Source organism: Puntigrus tetrazona, unplaced genomic scaffold (assembly GCF_018831695.1).
Source record: "Puntigrus tetrazona isolate hp1 unplaced genomic scaffold, ASM1883169v1 S000000106, whole genome shotgun sequence".
NCBI classification, from domain to species: Eukaryota; Metazoa; Chordata; class Actinopteri; order Cypriniformes; family Cyprinidae; genus Puntigrus; species Puntigrus tetrazona.
Window position 1 is genome coordinate 62,501 of NW_025047783.1, and position 22,500 is coordinate 85,000.

At 35.7% G+C, this 22,500-nt stretch overlaps 2 protein-coding genes across 15 annotated transcripts in view; both read left to right on the top strand.

Annotated features, from left to right (window-relative positions):
- The window catches only part of add1 (adducin 1 (alpha)), a 32,613-nt gene extending 11,144 nt beyond the window's left edge, over positions 1–21,469 (top strand). The window contains exons 3-19 of one of the 13 annotated variants that reach the window (XM_043229841.1): positions 610–772; positions 1,565–1,716; positions 1,798–1,878; positions 2,007–2,156; positions 2,807–2,950; positions 3,382–3,480; positions 4,234–4,407; positions 4,484–4,831; positions 9,465–9,560; positions 10,313–10,402; positions 10,497–10,514; positions 12,465–12,548; positions 13,110–13,266; positions 14,004–14,246; positions 15,579–15,659; positions 16,748–16,781; positions 19,537–19,675. In XM_043229841.1, coding sequence (XP_043085776.1) covers positions 610–772; positions 1,565–1,716; positions 1,798–1,878; positions 2,007–2,156; positions 2,807–2,950; positions 3,382–3,480; positions 4,234–4,407; positions 4,484–4,831; positions 9,465–9,560; positions 10,313–10,402; positions 10,497–10,514; positions 12,465–12,548; positions 13,110–13,266; positions 14,004–14,246; positions 15,579–15,659; positions 16,748–16,781; position 19,537 — 2,115 coding nt within the window. In that variant the 3' untranslated portion in view covers positions 19,538–19,675. Of the gene's footprint in view, positions 1–609; positions 773–1,564; positions 1,717–1,797; positions 1,879–2,006; positions 2,157–2,806; positions 2,951–3,381; positions 3,481–4,233; positions 4,408–4,483; positions 4,832–9,464; positions 9,561–10,312; positions 10,403–10,496; positions 10,515–12,464; positions 12,549–13,109; positions 13,267–14,003; positions 14,247–15,578; positions 15,660–16,747; positions 16,783–19,536 lie in introns of those variants that run through there. The other 12 variants (XM_043229842.1, XM_043229835.1, XM_043229844.1 and 9 more) reach the window with 12 other exon arrangements.
- A 257-nt stretch (positions 21,470–21,726) lies between these two features.
- The window catches only part of LOC122332529 (zinc-binding protein A33-like), a 2,807-nt gene continuing 2,033 nt past the window's right edge, over positions 21,727–22,500 (top strand). Inside the window, exon 1 of one of the 2 annotated variants that reach the window (XM_043229849.1) lies at positions 21,727–22,500. This exon is cut by the window's right edge and continues 168 nt beyond it. In XM_043229849.1, coding sequence (XP_043085784.1) covers positions 22,267–22,500 — 234 coding nt within the window. In that variant the 5' untranslated portion in view covers positions 21,727–22,266. The other variant, XM_043229848.1, reaches the window with a different exon arrangement.

Here is a 22,500-nt window from a genome sequence, read left to right on the forward strand (position 1 = left end):
CACGCCGTTTTAGGGGGGCGTGGACAAGTCATAACCTTTATAAAGAATATTTGTTTGGTTTTGATACTTTAGGCATCTCATCTACGCACCAAAAGCTTTTAAAGAGGAAAAAAAAAAACTTGAAATCGCATCATATGACCCCTTTAAGTTTTGAGATGGTGCTGGTAGCGCAATTTGAGATGCGAAACACTGTATTGAAAGTGAATTTTTATGTCGTGAGATGTTCGGACTCCAGATGCCAGCCTGTAGAAAGTGTTTCACGGTCTTGTTAACATACGCTCATAAATAATTAAGGGTGCTCGACTGTGCCGGCCTGTGTCATTATCTCTCTTTCTCCAGAGAGGGGTTTGTTGTGTGTTCAGCATGTTGCATTAGTTGCACTTTAGCATCGAGTCGTTACACGCTAGAGAGAGCTGTATTTGTCCAGCTAGAGGTCTTTATAATCCTTATCTACAGCAAGAATTTAAGGAACAAAACCACAAACAGCCTTATTTCACAAAGTGTATGCCACAGACACAAATGTTTATCATGTTTATGCACACCTAGATTTTATTTAGTAACCCCCCAGCGGTGGTGTAGTTCTGCATGTAATCGTGTTTTCTGTTTCAGGCGTTCTGCGACGAGCTGGAGTCTCTGATCCAGGATCAGATGAAGAAAGGGAAAAACCCCACCAGTTTGCTCGCGCTGCAGCAGATCGCTGACTTCATGACCACCAGCGTCCCCACCATGTACCCCGCCGCCCCGCAGGGAGGAATGGCGGCCCTCAACATGAGTGAGTGCGGCGCTGACCTGCGTGTCTGCATCTCAAGCGGCGCTATTTCACTTTTACATTCGGTTATTTAGCAGATGCTTTAAGCGACTTACTAACGAGGACAATGGAAGACATCAACATCAACAAAAGACCAATGCTAAGCAAGTGATAGTCTCGGTTAGCTTAATAGAGTATATGTAGTAAGGTGTTTGTTTGTTTGTTTTTTTTACAAATTAAATGCAAAGAAAGTGGGTCACACTAGCAAGCTAGTTAGTGAGCTGAATAAAGATTTAGTAGTGTTTTATTTATTTTAGCGTTTTTGAATTAACATACTATTAGTTTTTGGTTACTTATTTTTACCTTTTTATTCAGTTATTTTATAATAATAATAATAATAATAATTTGTTTTTATTATTTTTTTTTTTTTAGTTTTGGTAAAATGTTTTATTTTTTGATTTATTTATTTTTAAAGTGCTTATTTTTTTCACTTAATGATCACCGGTGTAGACTTTCCATTACTTTTAGTAATTTAGTTGTTTATTTTTTTATTAAATATACACATTTAGTAATATTAATTTAATATATTGTTTTTAGGTTTTAGCTGTTTTTGTACTTCTAGTTAAAATACATGAATGCTAGAAATTTTGACTTGGAAACTAAAATAAAAAATATATATATATTTTTTGGTTAGGGTTTATTCAGTCCATAAAGAACTCCATATGTTTAGGTGTTTTTCTTTTTTCCTTTTTAAGAATGACAAACCAGCCCTAATATAAATGGAAAAACAAATGTGTGTGTGTGTGTGTGTTTTAGGTTTGGGGATGGTGACTCCAGTGAATGATCTGAGGGGTTCCGACTCCATCGCTTATGAGAAAGGAGAGAAGCTCTTGCGCTGTAAACTTGCTGCGTTTTACCGCCTGGCCGATCTTTTTGGCTGGTCTCAGCTCATCTACAACCACCTGACGGTGAGTCAGTCACCAATATATACAGCACAGCTCAGCAGGACATGTTATATCAGTCAGACCTGTCTTCCTCTCTCTCCTCAGGTCCGGCTGAACTCCGAACAGGAGCGTTTTCTGATCGTCCCTTTCGGGCTTCTGTACAGTGAAGTCACTGCCTCCAGTTTGGTAACCCTGCCTTTGTTTTTCTCGGCTTTATGAGAACGTGACTGACATCACACTATGTCTTCTAACAGATATTTTCATGTAGTGTTCGCCGCCTTGGAGGTAAATGTTTGTAATATTTGCGTCCTCAGGTGAAGATTAACCTGCAGGGGGAGATCGTAGACAGAGGCAGCACTAACCTGGGTGTAAATCAGGCTGGGTTTACCCTTCACTCCGCCATCTATGCTGCCCGGCCGGACGTCAAGTGCATAGTTCACATTCACACGCCCGCTGGTGCCGCGGTACGAGCTTCTCGCGTTAAATCTGTGCTATTCAAATCATAAGTGACATGGTGCAAAATGTACTCATTTGAAATGTATTCAATTGAAAATAACTTTCACGTCTGTACTCAGAGTGTCTCGTTTCAACTTAAATTAATGAATAAAACTACAGTATAAATAGTGCAAACTCTATATATATTGAAGTTTATTAAAATGAGACATGAAGTGCACCTCAGCATATCAAATTAATATTAAATTATGAAGCATTGTATGAAACGTTGCAACAGTGAAAATACAGTGCATTAATAAATAGTGCAAAAACGTGCTTAATCAAAAACAAAAGACATGCAAAATGTTTGTTCACATTTCATGCATTTATATATATTTATATATACTTTATTTAATTTTGTCCACTGTTACATTTTGAGGTGCATTTCAAGTTTAATACGCTTAAATGTATATATTCGTGAATAAAAATACATTGAAAGGAGAGCATTCATAAAAAGTGCATTCTTAAATATCTTAATTCCGGTTCATTAAAATGGTGAAATCAAATAAGATTAGCGCTAAGCAAATCTGCATTAAAACACATTATAATTTTATTTCATGGTATGTTTATTTCAGTCGTGTCTGTTCTATTCATATTAAGTGTTTTAATGTTTTGCCTCCAGGTGTCTGCAATGAAGTGCGGCCTGCTGCCCATTTCGCCCGAGGCTCTGTCGCTGGGGGAGGTGGCCTACCACGATTACCACGGTATCCTGGTGGACGAGGAGGAGAACGTCCTCATACAGAAGAACCTGGGTCCCAAGAGCAAGGTACCGTTTACACACACAGATTAAAGGGTTATAGCACTTTGTTGAACTTCTGGCCTCAGGTTTATCTGGTTTTGTGTAAACTAGTGCCGTGAAATCACACTCAACTTAATGATTCAAATAGGTTAACCTAGCTATAAATAAAAGGTCTAAGCATTGCTTTTATTAGAAAAAAAAAAAAAAAAAAATATATATATATATATATATATATATATATATATATATATATATATATATATATATATATATATATATATATATATATATATATATATATATATAGATAGATAGATAGATAGATAGATAGATATAATATATAGTATATTATATATTTTATTTTATTTTTTCTTTTTTGTAAGGCATCATTGACTGTGAAGCGGATTTCATTGGATTGGCCTTGAAATTAACCAGTTTTATTCAATTGTTGTGTTTAGGTGTTGATTTTGAGGAATCACGGTCTGGTGTCTGTTGGAGAAACAGTCGAAGAGGCATTTTACTACATTCACAACCTGGTCACAGCCTGTGAGATTCAGGTAACTGTCCATTTATAACTTTTAATTTGTGAAATAAATGCCTTTCTGTCAGCACTTCTACCCTCCTTGTAGCCTGACGGATGAAATAATAGTGAGGGGAGAAAAAAAAAAAAAAAAAATATATATATATATATATATATATATATATATATATATATATATATATATATATATATATATATATATATATATATATATATATATTTATTTTTTTTTTTTTTTAATGCAGCTGTATATTTTGAAATGAGGGAAAAAAAGTGTATTTTCAATATGGCTCATGTGGTCTTTAGTGAAAATATGGAGGAAAAACCATCCTGGTTTCAATCAGAGAATATGAAATTTCGTTCAAATGCTGATATTTATATTGCTAAAAAGTAAGATTGCTTGTAACGTAAACCAATGAGATGTTTATAATAGTACAGCATATACTTGCGTAAAGTTAAATAAGTCAGTGGTCACTTAACATCTCCATTAATATGTCTTAGTAAGATTATTTTAATCATCCAAACATATAATGTGATCCAATGCTGATTAAAAATAAAGGCTCCTTGGAAGATGTGAGATATTTCATTCCTCCGTTGAGGAACAGCTTATGGAAAGAGATCCTCAAAAGGCCCTGATGGTCAGATTTGAGAGTTTTACTTGGAAAAATCTGTCGAAAGCAGCAGCTGAAGTTGAACATTTTCCTTTTTATTAAAAAGTATTTCAGTCTAATTATCTAGACGGGTTTTAACAGTAAGCTCTAAATTCCAGGTGCGCACCCTCGCCAGCGCAGGTGGTCCCGATAACCTGGTGATGCTGGACCCAACCAAATATAAATCCCGCCTACGCCACCTCGAGCCGGTTGGAGACGGGTCGAGCTCGCACCCGAAGTGGCAGATCGGGGAGCAAGAGTTTGAGGCTTTGATGAGGATGCTGGATAATCTGGTAGGCCAGAGATCAGACTCTGTTTGATTGCGTGTTTTTTGACCCGACATGTGACTGGGTGTGTTTTTTTCCGCAGGGCTACAGGACTGGTTATCCGTACCGTTGCCCGTCGCTGCGCGATAAAGCTAAAAAGTACAGTGACGTTGAGATTCCCCCGTCAGCCACGGGCTACTCATACGCAGAGGACAGTGACTCGGGTGCGCGCTCCCCGTTAAAGCACAGCTTTCAGCGGCAGCAGCGGGACAAGACCCGCTGGCTAGCCGCCGGGCGGCCCGACGAATCGGCAGAAGAGGGGCAGGACGGCAGCGGTAGCCCCAAGGCGAAGACTAAGGTGTGGACGAACATAACACACGATCACGTCAAACCCTTGCTGCAGTCTCTCTCGTCCGGTGTCTGCGTGCCAAGCTGTATTACCAACTGCTTGGTCTGTGCCAACCTTATTGTTCATAGTTTAGAAACGTACTGCTACAGAGCTAGAGAGGGCAGCTGGATAGCACCCCGACACCAGGGCAAGAAAAACACACTGCTGGTTTTGGGTGTGTTTGCCGTTTTTGTAACCGTGAAGGCATTTCCTCTCGCAAAATATCGCTTCTCTTTCTCTGACTTCTTAAGGCAAAACACCTCAGGCGAATAGGGTGAAAAGACATTTATGAATAGATTCCACCAGACGGAGTCGTTATAGTTAGCTAAAACTAAAAACATAAAAAAAAATATGCTTGAAATGGACTAATATGTAATCGTAAAATATGATAAAGCATTTTAGCTGCAAAGGCGAAATCTCTTATTTTCATAACTAAAAATAAAACTGACATGGAAAAAAAAAAATAATACAGGCATGTTTAAAAACTAAAAAACATTAGAAATGCAAATGCAAAAATGTAATCTTAAAATATACAATTTTAGTATTTATTTATCATTAAAAATGTATATATATATATATATATATATATATATATATATATATATATATATATATATATATATATATATACACGTTTTATGCAATTTTATGTTTACATAGCAATATTTAATACACATCATTTAATGAAATATGCACTAATTTGCAATTAAAGGTGATTTTGAGATAAAGATGAGCTTGGATTTCTATATTTATTAAAAAAAATTTCTCAACATTTTTTGGAACAAAATGTTATATAAATCAGTGTGAGAATCAGAAAAAAATTAAATTCCTGAAACGTGCACTAAAATCTACAGGCACCAATACATAAGGTGCAATAAAATAAACGCTTAAGTGTGTTTTGAATGTCCTTCCACTAGTTTGAAACGGCATGCTGTGACAAACCGAATAACCCCAAAATTTCAGTATTTACCAGTGCATGATTTTTTTTCTTCATTATTTTTTTTTATTGTCTGTAGTGTTTTGCCTTAAGATTCACTCTGGCTTCGATTGCTTGATCACTAATTTAACCAATTGAACTAATCCTTTCCGATCTGCGGGGAAGAATTTCTCCTTTGCTTCCCGTCATTCCTCTCTAAACGGGTCGGTGTGTCAATCACAGTTGGCAAGCTCCTCCCCCTCTCTCGTGATTGGTCGAAGGGGTGTCGGGGTTCTTTCCGGCTGCTCAGTGCATGCTGTGTTGCATGATTGATCAGTTGCATTGTGGATCTTCTCCTGGAGGACTGGGAGGGTGTGGCATGTGTGCAAAGTGGGTGTGGCTAATCCTTACCGCTGCTGTGGATTTTCCTCCAGTTTCTGTTGTTGATTTCAGTTATTGCTTTATTTCGCATCTTTTGTGAACACTTGTGTTTTAATGGAGATGTTACTCCATTTGAACAGTTTCTTCAGAGCTTTTTTTAAAGCGAGTGACTATCACAGGCAGCCTTGAAGAGAGACGTCTGTGAGGCTAATGCACTTTCTGTGTACTTAGATGCAGCGTTTAAGACAGCTGTCTTAAGTACTTCACTACAGTAAATGACGTTTATGGTTTTAGATGCTTCTTCGCTTCAGAAGAAAGTGCTCTTCAGCTAAAAGCCTGTCTTCGTGTCTTATTTCAGAAGCATTGGAAAGCATTAGAGAGATTGCCAGGAAAAAAAAAATTGTATTTCATTCAAAAATCATATTACAGAAAGAGAAAATAAAACCAAAGTTTAGGACCGTTAAGATGCATCAATTATTTGCCTTGTGGCATTTTTTTTCATGACAGTCAAGCCCCATTTTATTGCTTTTCTGCAACAGAAAACTAACTGGCATGAAATTAATGTCATAATAGGAAAAAAAAAAAATATTTTATGCAAAGTGTTTTTTCAATTTTAAAAGCATTTGATCAATGTAGCACAAATGGACTTTATAGCTTAGTGGATTGTTATGGTTTCAACTCCTATAGGACTATTTATTTATTTATTTTATTAGCACATTAAGATTTTTAATGACTCGATTTAATTTGTTTATTTCAAATATTTATTTTTTTGGAAGATAATTGTTACAAACCTCTCGTATTTTATCATCGCTTTTATATTTTGCGACATTTTAACGTGTTTTCTGCCAGGAAAACAGCTGGCTTGCCATTAAATTAATGAGACTAGCAAATCTTACAATACTGGGGTGAAATATTATATAACGTTTGTGCCTAGATGTAGGGCTGCAGATCGACGTTCTGCTAAGAAAATAACAAACTGCGATTTTTGAAAATGTTGAACTAGCAGGTTTTTGCAGCTCTATCTGTGGGATGGGAAAAAAAAAAAGCTCGGCTGCTTATGTTTATGGAGTCGTGGCTTGCCGTTTGATGACTCCATGTTCTTTCCTTAAACTGCTTAAAAACATTTGTGTTGGCTTTTTATTTGATCCTTTTTATTAATTTCCTTTTCCTCCTCCTGAATTGGACTTACCTTTTCCCGAACTCTTCCTTAGCATGACTGTATTTTAACTTTCAAATTTCGAAATCACCCAAAAAAAAAGGAAAAAACATTGGTTCATGAGTGGTTGTTAACTCTTCGAACGATTGTCTCTAGTTGGGGGAGAGCGTGTTGTGTTGTGGGGCTCTAATCGTGATCAGTGAGTATTTCATGTTTACGTGTTCATCCCATGTGCCCCGTTTCTCCAGCGCCCATACGGAAACCCTTCCTCATGACTTTTGGTTCCGTGCTAAAAGCATTTATTTCATTTTTGGTAAAAGCAAGTAACTCATTGGCTACTCATGCTATTCTACCCAGGCCAAGTGCTGACTATCTTTGCTTTGAAAATATTTAGTACTTGCTGTTCATCTTTATTTGATCTTTATTGACTCCATGTTTCAGAGCTTTTGGAGTAAACCTCCCGAACCCTAAGCTGAAACTTCATGAACTTAGGTTTAACTTTGACTTGTGTGTTTTAAAAAAGAGTTGGGCGTAATTCTGTCCTTCCTTACTGTGTGTGTGTGTGTGTGTGTGTGTGTGTGTGTGTGTGTGTGTGTGTGTGTGTGTGTGTGTGGAGTGAGTGGGAGTGAGTGTGTGTGTGTGTGTGTGTGTGTGGGAGTGAGTGGGAGTGAGTGTGTGTGTGTGTGTGTGTGTGTGTGTGTGTGTGTGTGTGTGTGTGTGTGTGTGTGTCTTTTCTCGACTGTCAGACAAGCACAACGAATCATTTCCCGTTGCTTATTCTTTCAAACGCTCTAAGGATGCTTTTTATAACGTTTTAAATAGGCCATCGTTTAGCAATTAATTAAAAAAATGGTATAAAATTATAGTTTTTGAGTTCGTTGCTAAGTGTATATCATGTAGTCGCACTTATGTCATAATATCATAAGTTAAGTGAAATTTAACGCATTGCTTTTCACAGTGCGCATCGTCCCAGAGCAGCTTTAAAGAAAAATATTGCAGTAATATTGCCTTAAATTTCATTATTTAGTAATTACATGAAGCTTAAGTTGCCTACGTTTGTTGCAACTTGTATCTCACAAGTAAATTATATGCATGGTAAAAAAAATTGCAGTAATAATAATTAGCAGTCCGACAAAAAAAAAGCCATTTATGTATAACGTCCAACATTTGATCATCGTTTCAAAGCAACCTTAGAGAAAATACCCATTTCAACGTTTACCTAGTTAATTTAAATAATGCCTTTAAAGGAATAGTTTACCAAAAAGTGAAAAATGTACTCGCCCTTGAGTAGATCCAAACCATCTGCCGAACACACGGGAAGATATTTTGAAAAAAGTTTGTAACCAGGCTGTTTTGGTCACCATTGACTTCCATAGTATAAGAATACTACGGAACGGCCTGGTTGCAAACTTTTTAATGTCACTTGACTTTCAGATAACCTCGTTCCAAGTTGTTAAATGTGTTATATCCCAAATACAAAGTTAATATTATTTATAAAGCACACTTCTAATAATGTCTCATACTGCGGTTATGATCAGTTTTTAGCATATTTTGTGCTTGTCCTGGACAGCATTGATGTTGAACCATGTGTGTGTGTGTGTGTGTGTGTGTGTGTGTGTGTGTGTGTGTGTGTGTGTGTGTGTGTGTGTGTGTGTGTGTGTGTGTGTGTGGTCCTGTCACACTAGCTGAAGGGATTTTCTGGCTGTCCACTCACGCCGCTGTCCACTGCCTAAACACAAGAACAGCTTCTGCCTCACCACCCCACCTCACACCTGCCTCCCTCGTGGTCCATCATCCTCTTAAATCTTCAGTTTTTCTCTGTCTGTGCTCTTTTCTTTTTCTTTTTAGCCCTTTTTTCTGTCCTTTACTATATGCTCAACAGCAGTATCAATGATGATGAGGGCCGTGACACTGATGCTAAATAAAGTTATTGATTAGTATAAAGTTATTGATTGAGATTTAATGGTACGGGTTTAGGTAATTTTTACTTTTTGAATTCGATTTTTGTTTTTTCTTGTGCTGTACAACGATGCACAAGGAGGATTAAATTCTCAAATGTACATCATCATTGGTTCGTTGCTCAGTGGACCATTATAAACGACCAGTTCTGTTTAAGATCTGCTTTGTGTTTATTTGGTATTGTTTGAGAGGCATGATTTAATCTTTTGTTAAATCTTTTTTTTTTTATTTAACATTTTCTTTCGTTTTGGTTTATTTGAATGGCTTTGCTTTGATAATTTCAGTGGACTAAGGAGGACAGTCTCCGACAGGCTGCTGTGGCCAATCAGTTTGTCCCGCTGAACACCAACCCCAAAGAAGTCCAAGAGATGCGCAACAAGGTCTGAAGCTTTTTATCATAGATTTCGACGGTGATAATGCAAAAACGGCATTAAAGCTAAACCTCTCTGACTGCGTCCTCGCACTCGGGTCATCCGGAATATAGATGGTTTTGGTTTTGCATCAGATTTGGAGATATTTTCACAAATGGATGCTCTGCAGTGAATGGGTGCCGTCAGAATGAGAGTCCAGACAGCTGATTAAAAACGTCGCTGTAAAGCGCACCACTCCAGTCCATCAGTTAATGCCTTGAGAAGCCAAAACCTGAAAGAAATCCAACTTCAAATTGTTGCTTCTGGCTACAATAAGAGTGCTTTTATTAAAAATATTGCTTTCTCTAATTATAAAGTGGTCTGGTCTGAATCAGGAGAGAAATCTGCACGTATCATGTGCCATTTACTGATGTCCTCTCACATCAAAATACTCCTAAATACTGAGCCTTTCACTTTTAAAAAAAAGTCCAAAACGGTTGATTATGGATTATAGACTTACCAAACACACAGCTTTTGTCTTCACAAGGCATTAACTGATGGACTGGTGTAGATTTTTTTTAACTCTCATTCTGACGGCACCCATTCACTGCGTTAAGCAAGTAATGCAGAGCCACATTTCTCCAAATCTGATAAAGAAAACGAGCTCGTCTGCCTCTCGGATGACCTGAGGACGTGGGTGTTTCTTTTTAATCGGATGTTACTCTCTTGCATCACAATTCTAGGTATAGTTCTGTATTAACGGTCACTCATACCACCCTCAGATCCGTGAGCAGAATCTGCAGGACAAAAAGACGGCAGGTCCTCAGTCGCAGGTGCTCACAGGTGCCGTGGTGGACCGTTCCTTCGTCCAGGTGAGTCCGGCACCTCCCCACAGATCCAACATATTCTGCTCCTGGTGCTATTCCAGTGTGTGTGTAACCGTTGAATTGTGTCTTTTGACCCCAGAGAGTGACTATATGGCACGTAAGTAAACCACACGACCAGCAAGCCAGAGCTGTGTCCATTTATTTTCATTTTGATTGGTTTGCAGTGCCATGTTTGCCCCTTTTTTCTTTCATATATTTTTCTTTTTTGTTGGATTCATTGACTGTAATGGAAACTAAACAGGATGATACTGTTGTAAATTAAATATTACATAACACACGCAATAATAATTATGCACGTCTCACTTGACATTTGCCACCAAGACTAGATGTGTTTTACCACTTTATTAAACATTAATTAATTACCTAATTTGACTAGTTCTGTATTTTTCCTCTTCATTTTCTCCATAGGTGTTTAAAAATAAAATTTATAGCAATTATTTTTTTCTTTATAGAAGCCTGTTTCTGTCGTAGCATTAAAAAAAGCAATGCACTAATATGCTTTAACATCCCATTAGTTTTAAGTCGTTAGCGATTGTAATTCAGCTATTGAACGTGTGACTCCTACACCGTTTCAACGGAAGCATTAATCCTTTGAGTTCATTTAGATCAGATTTTAAAAGCTTTCTTTGCTTTTGCTAAAGACGGTTTCAGCATGAAGGTCACGGTTTTGCTTCCATCTCCTTTTGAGCTCAATAAGAGTCGTTTCAGAACAGTCTAAATGTTTTAAACCGGGATTGCTCGGACGTGTTTGCTACTAACCATCAGATCATTCATCTAATCCGCTCAAGTGCAGCAACACGATTCCAAACCAGATCTCAACGCTATTTCAGCTGAGCGTTATTTAGAAGCAGTCCCACGGTTCTGTTGTTATTGTTTGGGAGCAGCAGCAGTATGAATCTGTGTGTGGTTTCACTGCACATGTTTGGTTTCTGGTGTTGCAGTGCATGACTCTGAGCCATGAATTCACCGTCTCGCTCCGGCCTGCCCATACGCTTCTTTAAGGAAATGCTTTTTGCATGTCTGGAGCGTCTGTGTGCGTTTTTGTGACGTATGAGGACACCGATTTGTATAGTGACATAATATGACGTATTACGAGGAGAAGATGTCCCCATATTCCCCAAAACGCTCATTGGTTTTGTTTCCTGTAAGGGTTTAGGGCTAGGGTTGGCTTAGGCCGATATCACACAGTTTGTACAGTATACAAACCATTACGCCTGTGGAATGTCCTCACAATTCACAAAAACAAATGTGTGTGTGTGTGTGTGTTTGGATAAGGAGTGGGTGTGTGTTTTTTAGGGTGTTGTAGGTTAACTGATAATGAGATACATTTTCATTTTTTCTCATTAATTACAATTTTATTTAAAGTTTCAGTACGCTTGCGTTAAGTCATTTAGCAGACACTTTTATTCAAAGCAACTTAAAATGAGGACAATGGAAAAAATCTAACATTTTTGATTTCAGTGATTTTAATTATATATATATATATATATATATATATATATATATATATATATATATATATATATATATATATATATATATATATTATTGTAAGTATATTTTTTATATTTTAAATGTATTAGAAGCAGTTGTTGTTAATGTTAGGCCTACAGACTTAATTTAGATTGCGATAGTGCTATTATTATATATTTTTTTATTTTTGCTTTTAATTATCTTATTTGTACAGCTCTTTGATGAGCAATTGCCGTTTTAAAATATGCTGTAGAAATGAATAAGCTTAAACTAAATTACGCCACTCTTTTGTAGCAGCTGTGATGTCAGTTAATTACATTTTGTGTTATTTAGCGGTTTCTTTTTGACATTCTTCTAAATGTATGAATATGCTATTTGTTTTGTTAATAAACCAATTCAACATGCTCAGGATAAGCTTTAACGTGTGTGTGTGTGTGTGTGTGTGTGGAAGGTCTGTTGATTGTATGCATTGGTTCTGGCTTGCATCATTAGTGAGCGTGTAGGACGATGTTTTGTGTGTGTGGTCAGTAATTGAGGTGGGGTTGTGCACTGCTCACCGGCTCTACTGTTACAGGACGCTCCTCTCTCTGACTGTACGGACTCTATTGATGGCATTGACCCTTCAGAGAGCTTTAGTCCCTCTAGGTCTATTCGAAAGGTACATCCTGCGATAATGATGTCTGAAACATCAAACCACACACAGCGTCAGTACTGCATCAGACAATAACATTCAGGGCCTTTTGTTGACGAGACGAGTCGTCATCGCTGAATTCAAAACTCTCATTAGCTTTCTATTGATCTTAATGATAGCATATTAATCTGACAGAAAACGATGAGAAACTGAAAGTACATTTTATCCGCTGCATGACGAATTAAGCTTTCAATTTTTCCTCAATCTGTTTTCAGTTGTGTTTTAGTAATCGCACTTTGACTAAGGTCTATGCTGGGAGGTTTTACTAAAATAACAATAATTCGGTTTTTATAATAAGAGTTAAATACAGATGGGATACTTCTACATATCTTTTCATTATAAATAAAGCATCAGGTTCATCCTAAACTTATTGGATGATGTTTATATGTTAAGTGTCCCACTTGTATTCACCCCATTTTAACATTTTAATACCACCTTTGGTTTGTTGTAACTTAAAATTTTGACTAAATACTGACTAATATTTTCAGCATGAGAGCAGTGAATAAACCGTTTCGTCTCGTCCTGCAGGGGGAGCTGGTGACCGCGTCTAAAGCCATCATTGAGAAGGAGTACCAGCCGCGCGTCATCGTCAGCAAAACTGGTCCAAACCCCTTCAACAAGCTCACGGACCAGGAGCTGGAGGAGTATCGCAGGGAAGTGGAGCTTAAGCAGAAGGGCCCAGAAGGTATGAGCTCAAATAATGTAGAATCTACGGATTTCTCCTTACAGATTTAAAAAAACACACACACAAAAACATGCTGTGATGACGCTTTCAAGTGTTCCTAAAAAGGTCCTTCATTTTTGTATTTTTTTTTATTACATATTATCATTTACATATAAGTTTGGTTAAAAAAATAAAATATTTTTTTTCTTTTTAATGATTTTTGATCTATATATATAGATAGATATATAGATAATCTATATCTATCTATATCTTAGATATAGAGATATAGATATAGTTAGGAAATCATTAAAAAAAAGAAAAAATAATAAAAAATAAAAATAATACAAAAATAATAAAAAAAAATAAATAATTTTATATATATATATATATATATATATATATATATATATATATATATATATATATATATATATATATATATATATATATACTACTATACTATTACTATATAAACAAAATGTATGCATGCATGGCTGTGTATTTATGTATATATGTATAATAAATGTACACAGTACACGCATATATTATGTACGCAAACCTATATTTTGTATGTGATTAATCACGATTAACAGCACTATAATTCATAACCTCAAACCTTCGCACAGCAGTGTGTGTGCATATATATTTGATGATGTTTTTTTTGTATGAGCACAAATCATTTAAGCCGAAAAAAAAGTCCTGTGCAGCCCAGCAGTGCCCACCTCAGGTCGGGAGAGAAACTCTTGTATTGCATCTAGAACAGGTGGAGGAGTCGCGCTCGGCCCCTGAGGAGGCCCAGACTCCAGACGTCACATCCACGCGGGAGAGCGAGGATCCTCAGGCCACCGCGGCCCCTCCGCCCTCTATAATCGAGTCGGGCCGCTCTTCGGGTCAGGACAGTCCGGCGGATGCTCCCGGATCCCCTCATAAAGAGTTTCACTCCGCGGTGCTAAAAGCTCTGGGCTGTGAGGCCGAGTCTGAGCGTGACGGGTCGTCTGCAGGTATCGCCTGCGGAAAGCTGCTCTTTTTTTGGGTTTATTCAGACTTTTCTGGGCTCCTTTTCTTTCTTTCTGTCTCTCGCCGTCCCTGGTTTCAAACCTTGGTGATGCAACGCGCCTGTCCGCACCCATCCCACCCTTCTCCTGGCAAACGTCCCGTCCCAAAACACCCTGCTGTGGATCTGTAAACAAAGACTGCGCTCTTGCGATCTTAATCCTGGACTGAAATCACCTGCGGGCTCTTCACTGTCCTCTGAAGTGGGATCTGCTGGGGTTTATTCTTTATTCTTGTATTATTGAACCTCACTGCGATGTCTCTGAATCTGATGTGTGAGAGCTTCGGAAATTTTTTCAGTGGTTTTCCTTTTTTTACTTATAATGCAGGTGGATGTGACCGCTTGTACGGTGTTAAAATCATGCAATATGTGAAGAGTTTCTTTGCAAACACGGAGGTTTTCTCGTTGTGCGTTCCAATTAATCTCAATCAAACTGCAGTTGGGTTATTTTGATTAGGTAAAAATTAACTAATAAATACTAGCTTGCTAATAAAATAAAACGCAGTAAAATCATGATTTTAAAGTTCTGTTTTTGCAAATAAACTCTTCGTATAGTCATTTATAAAATTTGGAAGAATCAAACTATACCATGTTACTGATACCAGAGTTTTTAACATTGTAGTATCTTTAATAATGTAGTACTGTAATTTTTTTAATTAGTATTGTTATATAATTTGGGTTTTTTTATATATATTTTTTATATAAATTTGTAATTTTTATTATATATATATATATATATATATATATATATATATATATATATATATATATATATATATATATATATATATATATATATATATTATTATGCTTTTTTTTATTTTAATATTTTGCTATTTAGTTTTTACTATACAAAAGTAGATTTAAAATAGTTTTATTATACTATAAATAAATAATAAAAATAGTAAACCAAAAAATGTATTATTTAACTTTTTCATGTTTCACCATATTTACAGGGATTTATCGTAATCGACCGATAAAGGCTAAAAATGTCAACTTCGACAAAAAAAAATGCGGATAAGACCAATAACTCGTGAGTTCAAGGTCTGCTAGCAGTAAGCTCTCTGCACAGGAGAGAGAAAAATATCTGTTATCGGTTATTGTCTAAAATGAGTATTGGTTCATCAGTTATCAGCATCCTTTTCTATGCATTTCAATCAATGTGAAAAGTGCACTGATTGTGTGTGGATGTGGGTGTTATACGTAGTGTTTTGATGTCCGATCTGTAAACTTGAACTGGTTTACAGGCTAGACTATAATGATGTTTTTCTCTCTCCAGGTCAGACGCAGGAGGTCGAAGAGGGGAAAGTTCCCAGCACCACCTGCACTCCTCCCAGCTCACCTGTGCGTGTAGAAGAAGGTACGTCTATCCGATCAGACGCGTCTCTCTGAGCATGAGCCGGTCCCAGGCGGTTGATCTCTGCAACACAGTGCCTAATGTGTGTCTTTATTTGTCAATTAACATTTTTAGACATTTATTGCTGTACGTAATAACAGACCAAAGGGCATCATTGATCTCCTCTCTTTGTAAATTATAAAATAGTCAGACCTGACACTTTTAATGCGATTTTGTAAAGTTAGTGCAGTGCAGAAATTCTGATTTTTAAATCGGCTTGAATTGAAGAATGAAAAAAAAAATTATGCACAATCTTTTTTTTATTTATTTTTATTTTTTGGAAAATGTATTTTAAAGCTCATTTATTAGTAATAATAATAATGTTTTATTTTACCCTTTTATTTTTTTTAGGAAATTATTTTATCTTAACTTTGTTTTAATACCCTTGGTCTTTATTACTATGGATTACACCCTGCTTATCGAGACAGGAGCTGTTAGATTGAGATTAGAAAATAAACAATGATTTAAAGGTAGGAATGTGCCAGCATTTTTGACATTTCTACCAATAATTATTAATGAATTTTTAATGAAATTAAGTAGTAGTAGTATGATATATTAATGGCCTATAATTTTTTTAAGTCTTGCCTATATGCTTTTATTTAACACACATAAAACAAAGTAAAATATTATTTTCAATAACCTTTTTTTTAATTATTATTATTTATAAAGGTCTGACAAAAAAAACATTCTGCTTGTTTATCCAATACTGATATAGTGACTGGTAAAGCATTCAGTTGTAGTCAATTTATAGTATTTTAAGGCCTGAAAAAATGTAATGAATGAATTTATGATGAATTAAATCCAGGTGTAATCCGATCAAAGAAATGTCTTCTAAACGCCTGTCTTAAATGTTCTCATTCACCCTTCATGCTCATTTCTCTGGGGTCTTTTAAGAATGGCTCTGCACCCATTCTTTACTTCCGGTGGTCTGTGTGTCTCTTTACGGTTTCTGTTAATTTCTTTTTAATTTAACCCGGTGGCTGTGATTTGATCTGCATAGACATTCTCTCTCTACTTGTGCTTTTTCTTCTTCGTGGCTGCGTCACAATCAGGAGATGGAAATGCAAAAGAGTACCTGTTACCATAGTAAGTACCTCACCCCCCCCCACGCCTGAGTTTATTTTGCGCTGCACGGCTTCACTCGGCTCACTCCTCTGCTGTCTAACTCATCTTCTGTCTGAGCTTTCCTCTGAGATTCGGTTGTTAAAGGATGATCTGCACCAGTCCGCTCCAGTAGAGTCGTACGGCCTATTATAGTTAAAAACAATGTGACACTGCATTTCTGACTCATTTGAACTTCTTTAATGTGACAGATTATTATTCATCAGGATGTAAACCTGTTAAGCTATAACATCGATACATTACTTTTCCATGCCGTCATGCCATGTCATAAAAAAAAAAAAATATATATATATATATATATATATATATATATATATATATATATATATATATATATATATATATATATATATATATATATATATATATATATATATATATAATATTATTATTATTATATATTATTATATTATAGTTTTTACATTTTCATAGGAGAAAGTAAATAAAATTTAATTAAAACAATAGCTTTCTCTAAAATAACATACTTCTAAAATTTATCCATCAAGATTTGATTGGATATAACCTTTTAGATTGACATTATTGGTTAATTTGACTTCTATATACTTCTTTTTAAACTAAAAACGTATTTCCATTGTTTTTCCTAAAAAAAAAAATATTTCTGTAATGACCAGTTTCATCAGGATTTGTATGGATTCATGCATTATTATTTTACTTCTCTAAAGTTAATCAGTTTTAATTAAAAATGTACATTTTTAACACACCCTTTGTCTAATGCACTGAAAATGTATTTATATTGTATATTAAAATACATTATATCTTTTCATAAATAATTGTAATCAGAGTTAAAAATGGCTGTTAAAATTTGCAGTTGCCTTTATAAGTGAAATGGATTGGTTGTCGTGGGTTTTAATGCATTATAATAAGGGTGTAACCGTGAATAGATATAATAGTGTATTATAATGCTATTCTTTCATAATCATAGTGCTTTATAAGGTGTGTTACAAGACGTAATGCATTAAAATAGTTTATAATGTATATATTTAGGTTTCAAGTAAAGGTTTTTTTTTCCTCAATAAAATGACATGTTGAATTATAAGACCAAAGACACATATATATATATATATACATATATATATATATATATATATATATATATATTTTTTTTTTAATTTATATATATATTTTTTTTTATATATATATATATATATATATATATATATATATATATATATATATATATATATATATATATATATATATATATATATATATATATATATATATATTTTTTTTTTTTTTTTTTTTTTTTTTTTTTAATTAATTTTTTCCTCTTTCTCTCAATTTATTACTTGATTGATGTAATAATTAAAGACAATATTGTTGAAACTATCTGGAGTTTGGTGAGATCATGCTAGCAACAAATCTCTTCCTAGAAACATTTTTCCTTTTTTAGCTTCTATGACAATAACAATCCAGGATCTTTTAATACGTTTTAATCCAGTCTAGTATTGCTTCAGCAGAACAGGTAATGTATGAATATTACGCTTCTGGTCTGGCTCCTCATTCAGACGCACAATGTTTGAAAGTCTCTTTACGACTGTTGTTTGCGGTTGGTTCGTCTCTGTAGATATCAGACAGTAGTGAGCCTTATTTCTGTGTGTCTTTGTTGATTTCTCCCGGTGAGAGCTGAAATGTCTGGAAATATAAATGTCTCATTTCTAAGTGTGTTTTGTGTTTTGAAGAGGTCAGGTTGAATCTGTTTTGATGCTGAAGTGCATGATTTTTCTGATTGTCTGCCAGGCCTTCTGATATATTTTAGGATTTGATTGACAGAAGGTAATCGGTAAATTAAAAGATTTAATCAATTTATTTATTTTTTTTTTTTTTTGTAAAGAGTTTACAAATAAGATGTTGATCTTTAATTAATGAACAAGTAATTAATGCACAATTTAATTTAATTTGTGTGTGTGTTTTTGTTTAATTTGTTAAACCATAAATATATTGAAATTAATAATGAGAATAATTAATCTTGGTTTTTGTTGATATTTAAAGTTTGAGATGTGTGTGGAAGTTAATAGTAATGATGAATTTCATTAATAATAATTTTTTTATTAAATTAATACATTTGTCAGTCAGAAAGTTAAAGTATTGTATTTTTTTTCCCCGTCTGCCAACATCTTTTTTTGCAATTTTTTTAATTATTTAATATTTGAATGGCATCAAAACTTTTAACAACATATATTGCAATACTGATTGAAATTGTAGTACAGTTCTTAGGAATATTTTTAAATTGTTGTTTAAATTTTATTTTTGTATTATTTTATATTATATAATTCAATAAAAATTTATATATATATATATATATATATATATATATATATATATATATATATATATGAGAGATTTTCGTTTATTTTAAACAAATGTTTACAATTGCTTGAATCTAGATACTAGTTTTTCACGATCCACTTTGAAACTGGTTGTCGTGTTTGCTTCGTACTAGTTAGTTTTTGTTAGTTAGATACATGCGTTGGTTTTCAAGTGTTTCATGCTGTGGCAATTTGATAATTAAAGCTGAAGATTAGCGTCTGCATTCGGACATCAGCGTAGGAATTCCAGTTTCATGCTGTTTCCCAGAGGTTTCCACGCTTCACGGCCAATTGTTGAGCGCTTGTTTTTTTTTTTTCCCCCTGGCCGTCGCGCAGGTCTTGAGCTGATCCACAATATCACCCTTTTCTTTTCCCATCATCCTCCACAGAGGCGCAACAGGAACAGACGTTCAAAGACGAGAGTGACGCCGCCACTTTAAGACAGACCCTTCCCGATCTGACCCCCGACGAAGCCTCCGACGTCGCCGCCGCCCTCCCCGCAGAAGACCCCGCCCCTGGACAGACCGACTCCGCCCCTCAGCCTGAGGGGGAGGAGCCTGTCGCCGGGGACGACGCGGCTGGTGATCACGGCAGTGACGAATCGCCCAACAAATCCCCGTCAAAGAAGAAGAAAAAGTTTCGCACCCCGTCGTTCCTAAAGAAAAACAAAAAGAAGTCTGAAACCCAGTGAGGAAGCTTTGCTCAGGCGTTCGGCAATACCTTTTCTTTAAATCGATTTGTTTTTGTACCGTGTTCACATTTAGCGCGTCGACCTTTTTATCATTTGTCGTTTTTCTTTTAATAAATGCTGGCTGAAGTGCACTTTAAAGTGCAGCTGGTTTAGCATGTTCCACACGACATGCTTTTATAAAGAAAATCTGAATACCAGTAACCACTATAATGTATCAGGTGAAGAACTGACGAAAGAGTCGGCGCTCGAGTAAAATCTTGGCTCTGCTGCATGTTTAGGGTTTCTCGAATTACGTCTATAACCATCAAAAAAAACAAACAAACCTGGAGTGAAATATTCATAACATCTCAAACGAACGGAGTGAAAAAACATGCTCCGATCGGCTCGAATTAGCGCTTCGGATGGGAGAATCTCACAAAACCTGTTCGTCACACATTTACCCCCGAAGTCAGTGTTTTTTTAGTGTTCTTTAAAGCAAGCGAAGCCTTCATTGTGATGTTTTCATAGCAAATGAGCACACTTTCCTCCTAATACTCTGCTGAATGCATGCTTTTAGCCCGAAATTAGGGGTCGAGATGTGCGTGATTGCTATGAATCTAATCTAACGCAAATCGTTTACTAAGTTCACGTTTAATTTTTTTTTATGCAATGTTTTTTTTTGTTTGTTCATGAAATAATTTTGTCTGTATGTAAACATCTATTGTAATGTACTAAACACAAACAGCTTTCCCTTTCATGTAAAGGTCGTGACTTTTTACCCTGCAGTAATATGAATGATTTACGTTCGCTTTTGCTTAAATATATATATATTTTTAGGTCATTTTAAGCTCTAGTTTGTTTAGTTTCACTCAAACGCGACACTATTAAACATCTCGTGTAGCTCATGGGTCTCCGTTATTAAAGATGATGATTATATGGTTTGGTTTTCATACTGTGTGTGTGTGTGTGTGTGTGTGTGTGCGTGCGTGCGTGCGTACGTACTCAAGCATCCCGAATGAACACCAAACAGCGTCTCTTAGTCACAAAGTAATGGCCAATTCATATTTCAAACCAAATTTAGTTATTTTGCATACGCACACAATAATGAAAATGTTGGTTTTTTTTTTTCCATTTTAGAGGGAAAATATGCAAAACATTTTATGCGATTAAACCGTTTTTCAAAATAAGCTGAATTATGACTTGTACGTTTCTTTACGGATTTTGTGAGATTGTCGAAAGACTGGCCTGTGCAGTACTTCTCTTTAATATGATGGTTACGAATTGCCGTCGAGTTTAACGCATTAAAAAGGCGGAAAGGACTGAAATACTAACCTGATCTTTAATTTCCGATGGTGCTTTGGGCTTGTACGGATGTGAATTCTGGGCCGATGTGAAGCCGGCGGAGCGGTTTGAGCGTTTGCTGAAGGACTGCATGGCATTATGGGCTTTCGCTTGTGTTGTTTGTCCCTTGATCTGTTGATCCTTTCAGCTGTTCTTCATTTTTAGTTTCTGTTGAATCTAAATGCTGTTCTTTTTTTCTCCCTCCCAGAACAATTGTATGTAATACAATTTTAAAACCACACTTCGTTTGTTTTTTTTTCATGGTACTCTTTATTTTGCAACCATGAATAAAACTCCATCTTTAAAAATCAGCCTTGTTTCGATGTTTCATTTATAAAACATTAAGGCTAAAAGTAACTCATAACTTGCGGATTTAAGAGAAAAGCTTTACTTTGTTGTTTTTGTCCTTCGTATTTACGATAGTTGTATTAGCTGTTATTGATTTTTGAGCATTTAGCTGTTATTGACCTTTGAATCAGCTAGAGAAGTAGAAAACAAGCCCTGTAAATTAATATAAAATATTTAAAATACAAAAATAATATTCAAAACGCTTAATATTCAACGGCATTTATTTTTATTACATTTAATGCATTATATTTTGAATCGAACATGTTTTTGTTGCACTTACACGCTTTTGACCGGCAGGAGTCACTAGCGAGCGGCGATCCGAAACAACGAATCGATTCGCGAGGCAGTTTGTTCAAATGATTCGAAGCTTCGAAAAGGTTCGTTTCTCCCGTCACTAATATATACCGCCAAACTGGTCCCGAAACACCATAAACATCGCAGACGGCACATGTATGTACATAAACGACATAAAACTAATACTGTGTGACTGATTCGCTTCGATTTAGGTCATTGTTTCGGCCAATGAGGAAAAAGTAAGATGGCGGATCGAACACTTCCGGTGTTCCGGCTTCCGGCTTCACCGCCTGCCTATAATTAAGGCAATTAGCAGTCGTCAGGTAATAAGAAAGAGGGTAGTGTGCGCCTCAAAACTTTGTGAGCATTTTAATTCCTGATGATTATATATGAGACATGATTTAATACGGCTTGCTCGAAGTTAAAGTGATCAATATCAGTCAAATTAATTTCTAAGTAGCTTGAAATGGCGTTTAGGTGTTCTTTTGAGGACGATTTGTCCTGTCCCGTGTGCTGCGACGTCTTTATTAATCCCGTAGTCCTGTCCTGCAGCCACAGCATCTGCGAAGCTTGCATTCGTAGGTTTTGGGAAAGTAAACGACTCAAAGAATGTCCGGTTTGCAGAAGAAGAGCTTCGAGCGATCGTCCCCCGCTGAACCTGGCTCTGAGGAACCTGTGCGACACCTTCAGACAGGAGCTG